We start from the raw sequence: 19035 nt of genomic DNA, 5'->3' as shown, positions 1-19035 counted from the left end.
CAGCCCTGGCTAGATTCAGTCCTTTGCACAGGATATAGTGTTTGTTCTCTCTGTGTGTGTGGACTTTATAAACTTATAAAACCTGTCACTTCCTTAGAAGCTATGATATTGCCTTTACTTCAGAGGTCTGAATTTACATTGCTAGTTTTGCCATTTTTTTCTCCCCACTTAGGTCCTATGCCTGTAATTTGAGTCAGCAGCCACCAGGGAGCAGTCAGGATATGATTTGACTCATTGCTTTGAAGAGTTAGGTCCCCATTATCAAAAAGAATACAGTTCACCATGCCAGCCCTGGTGTCATGCTAAGAAGTCTGTGCCCTGCTTTGCTGTGCAGAAAATCCCTATTCCAGGGTGGCAATAAAATTTCCTTATAATCTGGTATGTACGCTTATGCTGCCTACCTGGGCAGCAAGAGATACAAAGTAATTAAATCTCAGTGCATGGCAGATTCTCTCAAAATAATCAAAGACATTTGCAAAAGAAGGAAGAAAAGGGGTCCAAGTAGAAAAACAAAATTATTGATCCTTTATTTTCTGTCTGCAACTAGTTACTTTTTACTCTCACCCTTCTCAGCTAGTGCTGCTGTGTGTGTCTGGAGAGCATAACAAATGATTTTCACAAAGGTCAGAGCTGATCATTGCCACCCACAGTTTGTGCATATTAACCTTCGGGGAGCAGGCATTTACATAAAAGGCATACCAGTTGATGATCTTATCAAATCAATCCATCTTCTCTCCCTTCCAGGGGAGCGCTGCACACAGCAGGCGGTGTGGCTGGGCAGTGCAAAGCCTGGAATCCCCTGAGCAAGCAGTGTTTCAGCTGGCTGGACAGATCAAATAACACTTGGGCTGGTTAACAAAAGACACACAAGTGGGAAGGTGCTGGAAGCTGAAGTGTGGAAATTTACCCAACATTGTTTCTTTGACAGGAAAGGAGACTTGGTCTGAAAGATGCTGCGTTCCTGCCAGCCTCTCTGGGTCCAGCAGAACACTGTCTCATTCAGGATAGTGTGGATGAAGGGGTGACAGAGGATGCTGCCTACATCTGAAGCCTCCAGAGGATCCTGGCTGGACAGCTGAGCTGCCCTCAGGTCTGGGACTTCAGGTGTAACTTGGTGTAGAGCTCATGAAAGGTGCTTGGGTTTCTCCAGCTTTCTTCACCAATGCTCAACAGACTGGTTTGGGTTTCAGAATCTAAGAGGAGCTGGTAGAAAGGAGAGCTGGCAGAGGTACAAAGAAGTCCCTACGAGCCTCTAGAATCCATTGTTGGGATCTCTTCATACTGCTCGGGACACAGAGGGCAGCTCCCAAGCTGCTGAGGGCTGTGATACCGCTGAGCTTTGGACCATCGAAAGTAAACGAACACAGCTCAGCAGCAGCACCACATTTCAGCAAGAAGGAGCCTCTTTTAACAAAGGATTTAAAGGCGAGAGTTTCTGCATCTCTACTTTGTGGTCCATCATGATAGAGAACTTTACGTTCACATAGATAAGGAGACTGGTTTTTCTTTCCAAGATGCTATATTTGAAAGAATCATGAGCCATTCTAAGCTTCCAGGGAGGCTCAGGATACATAGGAGTTGGTGGACAGCCTTCCCAGTACAGGTTAAGGAAACAGTCTGAGCCTCCAACTTCTGCAGCTCAGCGAGTATGGACATATGCCACTCTTGTCTCCAGGGAGCTGGTGGCAGTGACATCACCCGGAGAAAAAGCACCCCTCAGCCTTGGGACTTGACAGAATGAGGTGTGCTGGGGAAGCCACGAGCTGGGACTTGGCCTTTCCTGACTGCCCCTTCGTCCCACGGTCAGCCCCTGACCACTGAGCCAACGATGGCTGAGAAGGGCGACTGCATCGCCAGCGTCTACGGGTATGACCTTGGCGGGCGCTTCGTTGACTTCCAACCCCTGGGTTTCGGCGTCAACGGGCTGGTGCTGTCGGCCGTGGACAGCAGGGCCCGCCGGAAGGTGGCCGTGAAGAAGATCACCCTAAGCGACGCCCGCAGCATGAAGCACGCACTCCGGGAGATCAAGATCATCCGCCGCCTGGACCACGACAACATCGTGAAGGTGTATGAGGTGCTGGGGTCCAAGGGTGCCGACCTGCAGGGCGAGCTGTTCAAGTTCAGCGTGGCCTACATCGTCCAGGAGTACATGGAAACCGACCTGGCACGCCTGCTGGAGCAGGGCACGCTGACGGAGGAGCATGCCAAGCTCTTCATGTACCAGCTGCTCCGAGGGCTCAAGTACATCCACTCCGCCAACGTGCTGCACAGGGACCTGAAGCCCGCCAACATCTTCATCAGCACGGAGGACCTCGTGCTCAAGATTGGGGATTTCGGGTTGGCGAGGATTGTTGATCAGCAGTATTCACACAAGGTATGTCTGTCCAGAATGGCTGATATGGGTGGTGCGTGTAATCCTCAAGAACGCTCGGTGTTCAAGAGGGTATGCCTAGCTCCAGTGGAATCAGAGGACTGGGGTCAGTATTGGGGGGAGGCTGGAGGGTGCTAGAAGGATCACGGGGCTGAAGTTGTTGCTGGGGGAGCAGGGAAGTTCTGGTGCTTAGTCTGGTCTAATGGTTCTGGCCGTTAGTCATGGCTGTGACCGATGACTCAAGGCCATACAAGCAGGGTTGGATTAGGTGATACAGCTCTAAACTCTATGGCTTTAAAATTGTGCTGCTGGGGAGTTCCTTGGTGGTTTAGTGGTTAGGATTACGGGCTTTCACTGCTGTGGCTCGGGTTCAGTCCCTGGTTGGGGAACTGGGATCCCGCAAGGCATGCGGCGCAGCCAAAAAACAAAACCAAAAACGTTGTGCGGTTGGTGAATTTGCCTCTAGCACCCTCTTCTTCCTGCCATCCACCTAACCACCTACCCTGCTTACTTTCTGCTCAGGACTCCCTGGGAGGCTTCCCACCACTGGAATCTTTTGCTCTGGCTCATCTCAGCCCCTCCTCCCATCAAAGCTGCCCCACTCTGTGTTCCATTCTCTCTGTCCGTGGACGGAGGCATAAACAGTGAATCTGATAAACTAACTCTCGGTGTACATTATCCAGCTAATGGCTCGGCTCTCCCAGGCCCCTGATGTACTAGCCCCCTAGTGTGACGCTAAAGCCACAGGTGCTGACCCCCCACGGGGTGGGCGGCTAAATGCTCCAGCAGCAGCAGAGATCAGAGCTGACCCGGCCACACTGACCCTTGTTCTCAAGGCCCCAGACCTCTTCTTACCTAATCCACTGTGCCCTTCAGGAACTGGGAGTCCTCTGAAATTCTATTCCCCTTACCTCAGTTCCTGCCACTTTAGGGGAGTCTCTGAGCACCTCAGCCAGGCACCCCTCAACAGAGCTGTGGAGTGGCTGTACTTTCCAGCCTCCTGCCCAAACTTCTGTATCATGAATTTTTACTAGAGTGAATACATCCCTCAGGAAGTAGGTGAACCATAAACTGTTATCAGCCAAGGGGCTGGGGTGGGTGATGGGAGGGGAGGGGAGCTCTGACCTTGAACATGCTTCAGCTTTCTCTCTGAGGCCCCATTCCTCTGCTCTCCCCCGCCACCCTATTTGCCTGCAGCCAGGAGGTCACGGACAGCAAGAAACGTGCTGACCTGCCTGGTACAGCTGCAGCGGGGTGGGGGTGGGCGGAGCAGGGCTCCCTGTCCCACCCTGACTGGCTGGAACTTGGGGTCCAGCCCAGATTTCAGACCTCGAATCAGCCCAGCTGGCTCTAGTTCCCTGGTGCTGCCTTAACCGTGAGCTTGCCCTCTGTCCCCCCTCCTGCAGCCAGGCCATCTGTCAAAACTGACAGCCAACTCTGTAGGAAGGAATGTCCATGGTAAAAAAAAAAAAATCATGCCCTTCTGTCTTCCTAACTCCCTGTGCTTTGTCTCTTTCTTCTGAGGAACAATGACCCCAAACAACTGAACCAACGGTTTTAATCCAAATCAGTTCTTATTTGGTAAAAGGACCAGAGAATCCATGACACTCTTATTTCTGGGATGCACAAAACCACCTTCTGAATTGGAATAAACCAGTACATTTGGGAGTCATAATAGGACCTTCCTCGATGAAAGGGTCTGATTAAGTTAAGTATTACAGGGAACGTGTGCAGAACAGCACGTGGTAAGCGTTTGGGAAAATCAGGGAAGGTGGTCACTGGGCCAAAGACTGGCTGTGGCAGCAATTCTTAGGAGGTGTGTGGTTGTCTGAGGAGGTGATACTGTCTGAGGAGGCAGAGTCGCGGGCTCCCTTCTGACGGCGCTGACTGCGACGTGGACAGTCACCCTCTGCGAGCCTGCGTCTCCGCATCTTTGACGAGGATGATAATATGCTCCCTGCCTGCCCTGCTGGCCTGTGGCTGTGAATCAAAATGGAACATGAAAGCAAAGCCCGTTGTAAAGTAGTAAGGACCCCATCCGTTCATCTAATCAGCATTTACTGAGTACACAGGGCCCGGGCCCTATGCTGGGAGCCCGGGAGGAGCCCCAGGTTTACGGACCACCGCAGGTGGCTGTGCTCCTGTCACTCAGGGGTGGGGAGCCACCTCTCCATTTGGAACTTTCATTTTCCTGATGCAGAGGAATTCAGATGCTCTGACTTCCTCTTCGTGTGCTCTCTTCAGTAAAATTAGCCGTGGGAGGTTAAAAAAGAAATCACTGGAGCCAGCTACGATCCCAGTAGGTGTTCACATCACCGCTGCGTTTGGCAGGTGTCCCGTGCCCCCACCTGCTTCCTCCCCCATATACTTTCTGCTTTTACCTTCCTCCCTGCTCTGCCCCGAGTGATGACGGAAGCTTTATATTTGGTGCCTTTATTTATCTGATGTACATTTAAATCAGTTCTCATTTAATTCTCAAAATGCCGTGAGGCACTTCGGGCAAATGGTCCATTTTAAAATGGAGAGAATTGGCTTTCTCAAGATTACTTGGCTGACTGTGGCAGAAGGGATGTGAGAACTTGGCCTTCTTGTTTCTTGATGGATGACCTTTCTGTGTGCTGTCTCCTTCACGAAGGCTTTCTGGGTCTTCAGTTGGAATAAGTCATTCTTTCCTTTGAATTCCCCACCCCCTAACCTGGATCTTCTAGCGCCCACCATTCTCTGCTCTGTTTTACTGTGTGTGTGTCTGCGTCTTCCGTGCTCTCCTAGGCTGAGAGCTCCTTAGTTCCTGATGGCCGTGTCATGTTCATCTTGGTTTCCTCCAGGGAGTCTAATCCTGTACCTGAGACATGGCCCAGTTGATTGTGTTGACTGTCTTGAACTAATGGAAGAATTGTCATTGGCCAGCACGTTACAGATAGGAAGCTAGTTGGGCTCATTGATTCCATGTGCTTGGGAGGTTTGACTCTCAGAGAGAGAGCACGGCATTCTTGGTGGGAGTCAGACGTGTGCATCTGCTTTTCCTGGTGTGTTTGGAGGACAGTGCCTACCTGTGAACGGCTCTAAACTGACCCCTCCTAAAGTTTCATGGATACTGTGCTTGCCTTGAAGAGGATCGCGCTCACCTGGGCTACAGCTAGTGCCTTTGTGTGGGCCACAGCCCCTTGCCAGGGACGGGCTTTGTGATCCGACGGGGGGCTGGACTCGAATGCAGCAGCTGGAGTTCACTCTCCTCATTGTAACTTTCTCACGGGTGGACAGCAAGCCTCCTTCCCTTCCACATCCCCTCATCTAGTGCAGGGCCTGGCACAGGGTAGGCGTCCACTGTGTTTGTCTGGTAAACTAGGTGCCGGAGGAAATGGCCTTCTCTAATGAGCAGCTGGCAGCACTGGGGCTTTAAGTCACAGTCAGGGAGCATTCTGAGCACGTGTTCCCCTGCCACACCATCCCAGGGGTGTTGGTCTTTGCAAGGCAGAGGGTAACTGGAGGCCCCGGTTGGCCCACACTGTCAGGAAGATGGCAGTGGGTGGCGATGGGGGTGCTCTGATGGCTCTCACTCAACAGACACGGTATAGAGGCCCCTGGTTTCTCTGTGTCATTAACTGCATGACCTCAGGCAAGTCCTTTTCCTTGTGTAGCTTACTCCCAGAATAAGAGATCTATAAGGAGACCTCCCAATCACCTTGTCCATTCCTTCCATTTCACAGATGGTAAAACTGAAGCCTAGGAAGGGGAAGAGACTTGCTCAAGACCACACGAGGAGTGGCTGAGCCAGGAGTGCAATGTCCAGTTTTCTCTGAACTCCTTCTCAATTGTCTTATCTGCCAAATGGGGTCATCAGTTCCATTCTCCTTATTTCGCAGGATTCTTGTTAGAGTCACATGAAAGCGGGGATGTCAAGGGCTTTCAGATGTAAAGGGAGCTAAATCATGAACAGAACCTACTTGCCCAGTAGATGCCATGGTAACACCAGGCAGACACCCACATGTCAGTTTCCCCTCCACTGACATATGGACCCAGCTCCTGACGTGATGGCCAAAGGGTGAGTCGTGAGGTCCTACCTGATGGTGGCTGCCCAGCCTGTGGTCCTGTCATGAACCCCTTTCTGCCTGCCTCCTGGGCAGGCCTGCTAATTAGTTCCCTGTGTTTATGTCAGGAAGAGGCAGCTGAAGGATCAGAGCATGTTTTCCATTGAATTTATCCTATTAGGAAGTAGATGATCTCAAAAGAGAAAAAAAATGTAGTTTAAGACTTCACTAAGTCCTGTGTAAATTCTAAGACATGTCAGGAGCCCCCAGAAGAGGGTGCAGAGGGCTGAGCAGCATGTTGACAGTCCGATTAGCTGCGTGAACGCGTCCCTTCAGGAAGGGGCCTGGGAGAGGGAACCACATTTTGTCCTTGCTGGGGCTGCCAGCGGACTTGCCTTTCCTGGGGGCAGTAAGCAGAAAAGCAAGCAAAGGAAAGAAAGCAAGAGTAAGAGGTCCATAAAGTATGTTTTGGTGGATCATTTGAGCAAGTCTAAGTTTTCTGCTAGGCTGGCCTGCCTTTGAGCCCTGACCCCTTTCTACTTCAGAACCCTGTCTTCTTACCTCATGGTTCATGATCAGAATGTTCTCACACTCTGCCTCCGTATCATGAAGATTCCTTAGAAATCAACTAGTACGGTGGTCCTCACAGTGTGGTCCTGGACCAGCAGCACCAGCTTTACCTGGGAACTTGTTAGAGATGCAAATTCTGAGGTCCCACCCATCTCAGACCTACTGAATCGGAAACCCAGTGTGGGGCCCAGCAAGGTGTGGTTTAGCCTCCAGGTGATTCTGAGGCCTGTGAACTTCTAAGCATCACTGACCTGAAGATGTGCAGTAGCTTGTCTGTGGACAGAAAGCGGACGCCCCTGGTGTGTCTGCTGCTCCTTGCGGCCAAGGTTCTCAAACTTGAACACAATGAAACAGGCTAGGAACTCCTCCCAGGCAACACAAGTGTGTTTGAAGTAGGTACCTTAACCAGAAAGGATAGTTAATGGTGGGGATATAAGGCACTGTGACGATGAATCGTGAAGATTGTTTTAGGCAGCATGGCTTTTAGGGCCTCGGTCACATCACTTAGAAACTGCCTGGTCCACCATCCCTTGAGCTTGGCAGAAAGCTGTACAGACCAGGGAACTCCATCAATAGGAGTGTTGGTTCTGTTTAGGTTTTACTTTAACAAGAGTTAGGCGATACGAGCGATGATTTTAGAAAACATGCTTTTCATCTTGGTGTAAACTACCTCACTAGATGTTATTTAAAGACAAGACCTTGCTTTCACAGTTCAGTGAGATTGAGTGTTTGATTGAGGGCTCAGCAAATTACTGCAGTTTGGTAAGACTTGTGGCTCAAGGTCCCAAAGGAGGCAAAGAGGTACGTGATGGAGTATATATCAGCCAGCTTCCAAGGGCTTTGCACAGAGCTTTGATCAGCTGTGTTTATGCTGGTTAAATTGTGTTGATCAGCCCCACCGCCTGGCCACTCTGCCTTCCTTTGATGGCTTCTTGTCTATCTCCCTCTGCCTAGGCAGACACACAGAAAGCTCCCCTAGAGCACGGATTCCCTTGAAACTGAACCTAGGAAGAGGAATGCCCATTTCTGTGGCTGAAATAGTCTTGGCAGCTGATCAACAGAATGTTCATTTGTTGTTCTGTGTGCCTGTTTTTTGCATGGTCTCCACCTTGAAGATGCAGGTCCCTAGGTGCTGGAAGGGAGGAAGGGCTTGCCTGAGATCCCAGAACAGGACTGGGGTCCACAGTGCTGGCATTGGGAGAGGTCTAGCCACTCTCGAGAGCCAGGGCTCATGACAAAATGGGCTCATTGAAGGACAACTTGCTGAGGGCCCAGCTAGAAGTTCTTAAGCCACTAAGCATGTTATTCCAAATCAGTGGAGCTGAAAAGATTTATTTAAAAGCCTATGAAATATCCCTTTTTAAGAGGGAAAAATATGACCTAGGGGATTAGAACAGAGGTTGTGCTAGAGAGTCAAGTGTCCCTGAACACTTAAGCCGACTTGGAAAAGCCAATTTTGTTGGCTTTCAGTGCATCCCCCTAGTTCCCACTGCAGCCCCGTCCCCAGGAGCAGGGTCTTCATTCTGTCCCTGGGCCTCCTGGGGTCCTCTTCTACCCACTCCCAGAACGCTACACCCAGGCCTCCCTTCCTGGGAAGCAACCCCACTTAGCTCCCGGGGTGATATTATAAATCATTAATAACTGGCATGGTTCAGGCACCAACCAATTAGAAAGGAAGCTGGCAGAGTCCTAAGGCAGGGTTCTGGAGGTGCCCTGCTTGCCAGAAATTGACCCTTTATTGCTGGATCATAGGGAGGTCCGGGAGTATCTGGGAATGAGACAAAGGTGATGAGCAAGGGAACCAGGGGCTTCAGCAGTAGCTATTTCCCAACCAGTTTGCAGGTATTTCATTGTTCTAACAGTTGGCCTAGCTGTACCAGTGCATACCAGTGCCTTCCTCTTCATGTCAAAGCTCACCCTTCCCACGTGCGTGTGGGTCTGCTTCTCCACTGGGGGTGAATGGTGGATTAAATAGTGCAAAGAGATCACTAGCTCCCTCCTTACTGTCAACACAAGCCCACTCAGTCACCTACTCACAATTAAAGCTGCCACCTCCTATGGCAAGCTCCAAAGCTCCAGAAGAATTCAAGAAGCAGAAAGTCAGCCTTCCTGCTAGGATTGCTAAAGGAGGAGCTAGTATTTCACGCAGTACAGGCTTGCTGGGGACAAATTCTTTGTTTATCTAGAAAGTGTCTTTATTTTACTCTCATTTTAAAAGTTTGTTTTCCCGGGATACAAAACTCTGAAGCTATGGTATTTTTCTCTTTCAGTAGTTAAAAAATGTCATTGCTTTATTTCCTGTCCTTACTGTTTCTCAGAAGGTCTTTATTCGTATCGTTCCTCTGCATGTAACGTCTTTCTTTCTCTGACTGCTTTCAACATTTTTTCTTGATCTTTAACTTTCAACAGCCTGACTGTGATGTGCACAAGTGTGGTTTTCTTTGTACTTATCCTATTTAGTTAATTCATTGAGCTTCTTGAATCTGCAAATTGATTTTTTTCCCACCATATTTGGGACATTTTCAAAAATTATTTTTTCTGCCCCACCTTCTCTTCTCCTTCTGGGCTCTGATTACTATGTTACTCAGCTTGGTATCATCCCAAAAGATTGTCCAATCTTTTTTCTCTCTTTTTTTCAGAATGGGTAATTTCTATGGTCTGTCTTCAACTTCATTGACCCTTTCTTCTGCCATCTTTAATTTGCTGTTAAGCTCATTTGGTGAATTTTTCATTTTGGATACTCTACTTTTCTAGAATTTCTATTTGGTTCTTTTTTATAAGTTTCCACTTCTGTGCTGAGATTCCCCATCTTTTCACTCATTGAGACCATATTTTTCTTTAAGTCCTTGAACATATTTATAATAACTGCTTTAAATTCTTGCTAATTTGAACCTCTGGGACATCTCAGGATCTGTTTCCTATTTACTTTTTTTCTCTTGAATTTGGGTCACTTTTTCCTCCACATTTCTAGTAATTTTGGGGTGTTTGTGGATATTACAGTTGATACTCTGAAAGAAACTTGAATGATATTGTCTTCCTTTAATTGAATTTTGTTCTGACAGGGAGTTAATTTACTGATGGTAAATTATGGAATCCTTGATCCTGTTAAGGCTTGGTTTTATGCAGGCCTAGAGGAGATTTTACTCCAGAGCATGATACTTACTCCTATGGTATGACCTTTCTGTTGTCTCACTTGAATGCCTAGAATGTTAACAAGGCATTTTCCCTCTGGCTGGACTGAAACTCCTATGTATCCAATGTTTCTGCAACCTCTACTATCCCTGTTCTGCTATTAGTACCAAAGTAACCACTCTCTGTTAGACCTCACCCTGTGTATATGCAGACCAGCCCTCAGCCAGAGATCTGTGGGGGAACCCCCTACAAACTTCTGGGCCCCTACCCTATGAAGCTTCTTCTTCTCCAGTATCCTGCCCCACCGGCTCCAGTGCTTCTGAAGCCCTGGACTCTACCTCCTCAACTCAGTAGGACAAACATGTTCTGCTTTGTTCCACCTCCCTGTGCTATGGTTGGGAAATCTACCCAGGCAGAGTGCCAGGGTGAAGATGAAGCTCACCTTATGTGTTTGCTTCCCTTCTCTCAGGGATCCTGCACAGCCTATTGCCCAATGACTGAAAACTGCTATGTATGTTTGTTTAGTTTTATAGTTGCTTTCAACGGGAGGGAAAATCCAGTACTTGTTACTCCATCATGATCAGAAATGGCCAGTGCTAACATTTAATGATGTAATGGTCTGTGTGGCTGAACATCTTTTAATGCTAGCTTGTAAGCACCTTGGAGGAAGTGTTGATGACTTACTTATCTCTGCCTCCCTGTAGCATGCTTAATGAATATTATTAAATGGAATTAAGTGGAGAGTCTGGGAGATAAGTGTTGAATTATATGCTCCTCCTTCCTTTATACCTAGGAGATGTGCTGGGAAGGAAACTCCTTTCAGATAGCATCTTCAGTCTTGGTGGGAAAGATCCCAATTGCTCTGTTCCTGGCTCCAGTCTCTCTACTTGGGAACTCCAAGGTTGTAAATGTCTCAGGAACATGACACTGTCTTATTCTATAGGCAGATATTCCTGTGTTTATACTGAAGAAGAAAGGTTAGAAAATTCGATCAAACCCTTTTAGATTTTCTCCTGAAACGTGTTTTTTTTCTTCATCTTTTACTTTGGTAGCCTGTTAAGAAGACAGTACTATAGAAATAGAAGGCTTGAGGGGAGTATCATATTGCTATGTTTATCCTTACTTTCATGGGTAGCTTATAATTCAGTACCACACTTCTGGGAGCTGGGAGAGACCAATCCTTATCTCTAGCCTCATTTGCTGCCACCCCACTCATCTTGTGCTGTGATATCACTGACTTGTCAACATTCACTGGAAAATGCCATACTTGGTGACAGCTCTAGTCCCACACACTGTTCCCTTTGCTCCCACATAAACTCCTACTTATCCCTGCAGACTCCACTTAAAAGCCCCACCTCTGTAAAGCTTCACCAGCTTCCCAGGGGAGAGTTAATCACACCTTCCTCTGGTTTTCCACAGCAGTCATCCCCACACTATTGTGATTATTTGTTTGTGATCTAATATGTTTATGATTATGCCTCTTCCCCCAATAGATAGTAGGGCCCTTAGGAAAGAGTATGAATCTCATTCATCTCTGTACTCCTAGCAACAAGCACAGTATCTGACATATATGTGCTCATTAAATGCTTACTGACTAAATGCCTTTCCACTGAATCAAGCATGATCCTAAAGAACCTCCCAGGATAAAGTATAATTTCTCTTCTTCAGGGCAGTTTTCAAATATCTGAAGTCATCTACCGCGTCCCTCTAAATCTCTGGAGCCTAGAACTCCTTTGTCTTTACACAATAATATTTAGATACTGTTCTAAGTGCTTGAAAGGTGTAGACCCATTTAGTCCTCATAACAACAATGTAATATGAATAATAATAATAAGTGCTGCTGTTCCCATTTTACAGATGAATACACTGAGGCACAGAGAGTAACTTGTCCAAGGTCCCCCAGCTAGTAAATGGCAGAGTTTGATTTCAAAGCCCAATAGAATAGCCACCTAATAGTGGCTTCAGGTCATGCTTTTTCCACTGAGCATACTGCCTTGTTGACTATGTAGATGGCAGTGTTTCCAGAGGTCACACTATCCTGACTGTCCTTTCACTGACCTCCTCCTACTTATTAGACCCCAGAGGGAGGGTGACATCTCTGCTCCATAAATGACTCACTGCTCATGCTGCTGGTATTTTGAGGGGCAACAATGTCACTCTATTGGCTCATATTGAGATCGTACCCAACTTACTTCCGTTCAGTTTTGTATTCCCTATTTTACATTCATATCATTGATTTTTAGTCCTAGTACAAGACTTTACCCTTCTCCCTGACAAGTTTCATCTGCTTGGCTTCAGGCAAATATTCCAACCTGACAAGATCGTTTTGGATCTTTGTTCTATCACGTAATCTTATCCCATACAGCTTCACAATTCGCAAGCCCATCTTCTGTGACTTCACCCATATCACCAGTTTTAAAATGTGTGAAGAGATTCGGTGAAAGGCTTCATCTTATGGCCACCAGACTCCTCCCTCCAGGGTGACACTGACCCTAAGCCAGAATTCTTTGGGTTTAGTTGTCCAACCAGTTGTGAATTTACATAATTATACAGTGGTCTGACCCATGTTTCTTCATTGTCCGCAAAGATGTCCTATGAGATTTAGCTAAATGCCTTATTTAGTTTCGGGAACATTGTCTATAGAATCCACTCCTTCTACCTCAGTACAATTTCAAACTCATCCCAAAGTAAAAAATCCCAGTTCAAGCTGCATGACCAGCTGTGATTCCTAGATACACAGAACTCAGATATTGGCAAACACTACCTCTTTACTTAGAGAAAACATGCTACATGAAAATTTAAACTTAACAAATTTGTGTTGGAGGTTAGTGTATGGCTACATAAACTATGTTCATCCACTAAATGGAAAGTTATACAACCATTTTCAATGGTGATTTTGAAGAGTTTACAATAACATAGAAGCTCTTTATGTAATACTGATTAGGTTTAAAAAGCAAGGTACAGAATTGGATAGCTGGTATGATCATAAGTTTAAAACAAGGAGAAAAGAATGACATATAAAAAATAGACTAGAAGTAGAAGCTCCAAAATGCTAATGATTCGACTACACATGGCTTTTCCTCCTTTTTACTTTTCTATAATTCCAGAAAAAGTACAGCATGAACATGCATAATTTTATCACAATAACCTTTTCAGGTAGGAAGTTGGGGAAGTTTGCTGGGTGGGAAGAGTAGGTTTACAAGATGTTTATTGCAGAAAGTGGTAAACTGAGATTATTTGGTCCCTAAGAGAGCAGGGTCAAACACAGTGGCATCTGGCCCAAGAGCCTGTGCATGCTGACCCTCGACTGTATTCTACCTTGAGGTGCCCATAGTGTTGCATGTGTAGATCTTACCTCCTCACCCAGAGTGGCAGCCCTGCCTTGGCCGCTGTCTCCATGGGAACATGGGACAGGCTCTTCTGGGTGTGCCATGCCCCTGGGAAGCAGGACCACCCTCCTCATAGGTGGGGTGGGCATACACTGACTGCTACCATGGGACCCTGAGCAAGTTATGTAACCTGCCTCTGGCTGGCTCCATCCTCTCATGATACTAGATTCTACTTCAAGGGCTGTGTGAGGAGTAGAGGAGATGATGTGTGTGATGGGTGTGTCAGCCATCTGGGGAGCACTTGGTTAATATTAGCTCTTTTTTTTTTTTTAACTATGATTATGAATCACCATTGGAGGGAGTTCTGATACCTGAAATTCAACCACTAATGATGCCGAAACCCAGCCTCTGTGCACTGGTGCCGAATCAAATCTCAGAGGCAGAGTTTTGGGTGAAGTAGAAAAGAATAGCTTTATTGCTTTGCCAGGCAAAGGGGGACACAGCAGGCTCATGTCCTCAAAACTGTGTGTCCCAACCTGGGGGGGATTTGGTGAGTTTTATAGCAATTGTTCAAGGGTGAGGTTGCTGATAAGGATCAGGTTATGTGCAGGGCCTGCATTCCTTTAATCTGGGATGAGCTTGATGAGCTTCTGTGGTTCTCGAGGTTATCAGACTATAACCTTCTCTCTGGAATGAAGAATGCTTCATCAAGTGATTAACATCTTCCATTTGTTGGAAGTTTTAGTTCTGCAGAAGAGCTCAAAGATATTGTTATGTGTATCCCTTGAGGCAGAACCAGGACCCTGCCCCAAGGCTGCACTATTGCTTCTTGACTGCTCCTCCCTTGTCTCTGCATCCCCTCCCTTCCCTGATTAGCAACTGTTTGAACCTGCCCTTTGGAACGCAGGGAAAGTCACAGAGGCTGAAGCCTATTCCTATTCCCTACAAACAAGAAATGGGGTACACAGCCTTCTGTGCCCAGGAGCCCCTCAGGGTCCTGCTCAATTTCACTAACAGTACATTTTATTGAGGCAGTTGACCATGTTTTAGTTTCTCTTCTAAGATACAAACTGAAGGAATGAAGAAGAGGGGGAACAAGTCAGAAAGCCTTTATTTGAATGAACTTATGAAAATGGATGGATTAGGAAGCAGTGTGCTGGGGGAAGTGTGTTTAACCCAAAAGGGGACCAGAATAGGGAGCCTCCTGTCTTAATTTTGACACTTTGGCAATTTAGCCAAAGACTGATTCTAGTACTGAGGTTATACGCTAAGAGTGATATTCAAAATACTTAATAATTTCTAAGGTTTGGGACCAACCAATCAGAACTGCCATCGGTGATGACCCATCAGGATGGGTCCTGGCTACCGCTGCACACATCACCCAACAAAGCCTGGAGAGCAGGGCCTGGCCTCTCCAGAGGTGCTCATTTAGGTGTCCGCCAGTGACTCCACATCCAGACAGGCAGAGCAGCAACTGAGAGCCAGGCCCTTGTCCCAGAGCTGCCCCACACTTATTCCTCCTTCCTTCTCTCTCGTCCATGCTACCATGTTTGCCCTCTGCTCTCCAACACACACCTGGCAGCAGGAAAAGTGAAGCCATTCCTTAGTCTCCCTTCTGGGCCATGCTGGCCCCTCCTGTGTCCCCAGATGACCTGGACAGCAGGTTTCCAGGATGTTGGGGCCTCTAGGGTACGGCCATGAAGATTTTATTGTTGCACCTTCTACACGGAACTACTACCATCTGCAGAAACCATGCATCCTCCTGATGGTAAGCTCAGTTAAGCAGTTGTGATATGCAGGACTTTCCCCATTTTCAACCCCTACCCCAATTATTTTGGAGTTGGAGTCACAGTTCCCTGTGTGGGAGAGCAAACCCAGGAGCACAGAATGACCGGACTGGTCTGGCTTCACAGGCGTGAGGAATCACCATGGTGGAAAGAGGTTGTCCATAGATCACATGATGAATGCAGAGGAGTCTCCAGCTGGGAAGACTGAGTTTGTAAGTCTGGTTGTCTTTGGCTTTTTGTGTGAGCTCTGTTCTGTGCTCACCAGCTGCCCTCAACCCTGACCCCAACCAATTCGCATACGCTGGGTGGGTCAGACGCTAATGAGAGTGCGTGAAGAGCCAATGGCTACTCTAGTTGGGGAACCAATGTCATGACATCTACCCTGAAAATTTTCCTGCAGTCCACAACAGTACACCTTGGGGGTACTTTCCCATCAATGATAACTCTGGATCCTCACACCAACCCTCTGAAGGAGGCAGGTCACATGAATTATTGTTCTCACCTGACAGCTGAGGACTAGGGAGCCCCTGGGGTTGAGAGGCTTATCTAAGACCCACTGCTAATAAGCAGCAGAGCTGGACCAGACCTGCCCCCGGGGACCAGGAGCAGCTATGCAACTGGGCTCAGCTTCAGAACTTGAGAACTCCCCTGCTACCTTCCATGACGAGATGAGGGAAGAGTCACGAAACAGGGGGCACTTGCTTCTGCTTTCTCATGAGGACATGTGGAGAACAGAGCAGTTCTGTGACCTTCCCTGTGCCCCACAGTGGGCAGAGATGGAGGCAGGATAGGAAATGATGATCCCTGTGTCCTTGGCCCTCCCTTCTTCTCTCTATGGGTCCCCACCTTCCCACGTCCCTGCTGCTGTCCCCCAGCACTCCCACACACCCTCTCCCTCCATCTCTCCCCACTGGAAACTTACTGAAGCCCAGGACCTGCTTCTTTGGCACACAGGCTCCCACCGAGGGACCCAGAGCTCGCTGCTCCAGCATTCAGCCAGCTGGAAAAGGGCTACCAGCTGGCGTATCCCTTTCAGTAGAACACTGGTTTATAGTTGCCTTTAAACTCTTTTTTTAAACGATTTTATTGAGATGTTCTCAACATACCATACAATTCACCCATTTAAAGTGTACAATCCAATGGCTTTTAGTATATTCACAGAGTCACGCATCTATCCCCAGAATCAATTTTAAAGCATCCTCATTACCCCAAAAAGAAACCTCACCCACCTGAGTCATCATCCCCCAAAGTCTCCATCCCCCCAATCCTAGGCAACCAAGAAATCTACTTTCTTTCTTTATAGATTTGCCTGTTCTGGACATTTTATATAAATAGAATTGTGCAATATGTGATCCTTTGTGACTGGCTTCTTTTACTTAGTGTTTTCAAGGTCCATCCATGTGGTGGAAGGTTTTAGTACTTCGTTTCTTTTTACTGCCAAATAACATTCCATTGTATGGACATACAACATTTTGCTTACCTATTCCTCAGCTGATGGATATTTGGGTTTCCACTTTGGGGCTATCAGGAATAATGCTGCTATGAACATTCATGCCCAAGTTTTTGTGTTTACAGAGGTTTTCATTTCTCTTGGATGTAGACATAGGAGTGGAATTACTGGGTCATATGATATTGTTTGAGGAAATACCAGGATGTTTTCCAAAATGGCAGTACTATTTTACATTCTCAACAGCAATGTATGAGGGCTCAATTTCTCCAAATTTTCACTCACCCTTGAGATCTTCTGTTTGTTTTTATCCTAGCTATCCTAATGGGTGTGAAGTGGCATGTCACTGTGGTTTTGATTTCCATTTCCCTGATGGCTAATGATGTTGAACATCTTTTCATGTGTTTATTGGCCATTTGTACAACTTCTTTGGGGGACTGTCTATTCATATCCTTTGCCCATTTTTAATTGGTTTCTTACAACAGAATTGTATAAGTTCTTTATATATTCTAGATACAAGTCCCTTATCAGATAAATGATTTGCAAAAAATTTTCTTCCATTCTTTGGGCTATCTTTTTACTTTCTTGGTGTTACCCCTTTGAAGCACAAATGTGTTTCATTTTGATATCCAGTTTATATATTTTTTCTTTTCTTGCTATTGCCTTTGGTGTCAAAACTAAGAAACCATTCCCTAATCCAAGGTCATGAAGATTTAACCCATGATTCCTTAAAGTTTTATAGTTTTAGCTCTTACATTTGGGTCTTTGATGCATTTTGAGTTAATTTTTGTATAAGGTATGAGATAGAGGTCCAGCTTCTTTCATATGTCTCTCCTTATGTCAGTACTACACTATCTTGATTACTGAAGTTTTGTATAAGTTTTGAAATCAGGAGTGTGAGTCTGACAACATTGTTCTTTTTCAAGGTTGTGTTGGCTATTCAGGTCACAAAAAGGATATAGTCTATAATATGGATGAATCTTGAAAGCATTATGCTAAGTGAAAAGCAGCCAGTCACAAAAGGCCACATATTATATAATTCCTTTTATATGAAATGTACAGAATAAGCAAATTCATAGAGACAGAAAATAAATTTGGTGCCAGGGGCTAGATGTTGGGAAAAAATAGAGTGTGACTTCCAATAAGTATGAGGTTTTACGTTTGGGTGATAAAAATGTTCTTGCATTAGATAGTAATGATGATTGGCAAGATTGTACAATGTACTAAAAACCACTGGATTCTTAAATAGTGAATTTTATGATATGTCAATTATATCTCAAAAAATTAATAAATAGATAATTTGAACATCACTATATTTCTTAAAGAAATTAAATTTTTAGTTAAAAACCTTCCCACAAAGAAAACTCCAGGCCCAAATAGCTTCATAGGTGAACTCTACCAAATATTTAAGTACCAATTCTACAAACTCTCAAAAAACTGAAGAGAAGGGACTACTTCCCAATTTATTCTAAGCATTACTGTGAAGCAAAACCTGACAAAAAACATGACAAGAAATGAAATATCTCCCATTAACATAGATGCAAAACTTCTAAACAAAACTTCAGCAAATTGAATTTAGCAATATATAAAAAGGAAAATGCACATCAGTCAAGTATGTCTTGTCTCAGGAATGCAAGTTTGGCTTAATATTTGAAAGTCAGTGTTATAACCATTTGGGGAAATGATTTGGCAGTGTCTTTAAAAGTTAAACTTACATCTACCATATGATTCAGACGTTCCACTTCTATATATTTACCCAAGAGCAATGAAAACATATGTCCATACAAAGCCTTGTGTGTAAATGTTCATAGCAGCTTTCTTTTCATAGAGAAAAACTAGAAGCTACCCAGATGTTCATCAACATCCCTGTGAACAAACTGTGGTATATCCATACAATGGAATTACTACTCAGCAACAACAGGCAATGAACCATTCACAACAGTTTGGATGGATCTCAAAATAATTATGCTGAGCAGAAGAAGCCAGACCAAAATGAATGAATGAAGCAAATACTATAAGACCCCATTTATACAGAATTCTAGAAAAGGTAAGCTAATCTGTAGTGACAGAAAACAGATTAATGGTTGCCTAGGGAATGGAGAGAGATTATAAAGGGACATCAGGAAACTTTTGTGGGCGATGCATATGTTCATTATTTTGATTGGTGATGGTTTCACAGATATAAGTATATAAACTTATCAAAACTGTACACTTTAAATATGTACAGCTTGTTGTATTTCATTTATACCTCAAAGACGTTTTAAAGTGAAAAATCTTGGGACATCGGCCTAGATGGTGGAATAGAGAACCTGAGCTCACCTCCTCTCACAGACACACCAAAATCGCAGCTATCTGCAGAACAACCATTGAA

The 19035-nt window shown here is 45.7% G+C and overlaps 1 protein-coding gene across 3 annotated transcripts in view; it reads left to right on the top strand.

Annotated features, from left to right (window-relative positions):
- Window positions 1–1299: 1299 nt before the first annotated feature.
- Window positions 1300–19035, top strand: part of MAPK4 (mitogen-activated protein kinase 4) — a 75777-nt gene continuing 58041 nt past the window's right edge. For all 3 annotated transcript variants that reach the window (XM_029230295.1, XM_029230281.1, XM_029230289.1), the window contains exon 1: window positions 1300–2374. In XM_029230295.1, coding sequence (XP_029086128.1) covers window positions 1829–2374 — 546 coding nt within the window. In that variant the 5' untranslated portion in view covers window positions 1300–1828. The remainder of the gene's footprint in view (window positions 2375–19035) is intronic.

The sequence above is a fragment of the Monodon monoceros genome, unplaced genomic scaffold (assembly GCF_005190385.1).
Source record: "Monodon monoceros isolate NGI ecotype Baffin Bay Population unplaced genomic scaffold, NGI_Narwhal_1 Super_Scaffold_1, whole genome shotgun sequence".
Lineage (NCBI taxonomy): Eukaryota > Metazoa > Chordata > Mammalia > Artiodactyla > Monodontidae > Monodon > Monodon monoceros.
The sequence above is the reverse complement of the archived record's forward strand: the minus strand, read 5'-3'. Positions and strand labels throughout refer to the sequence as shown.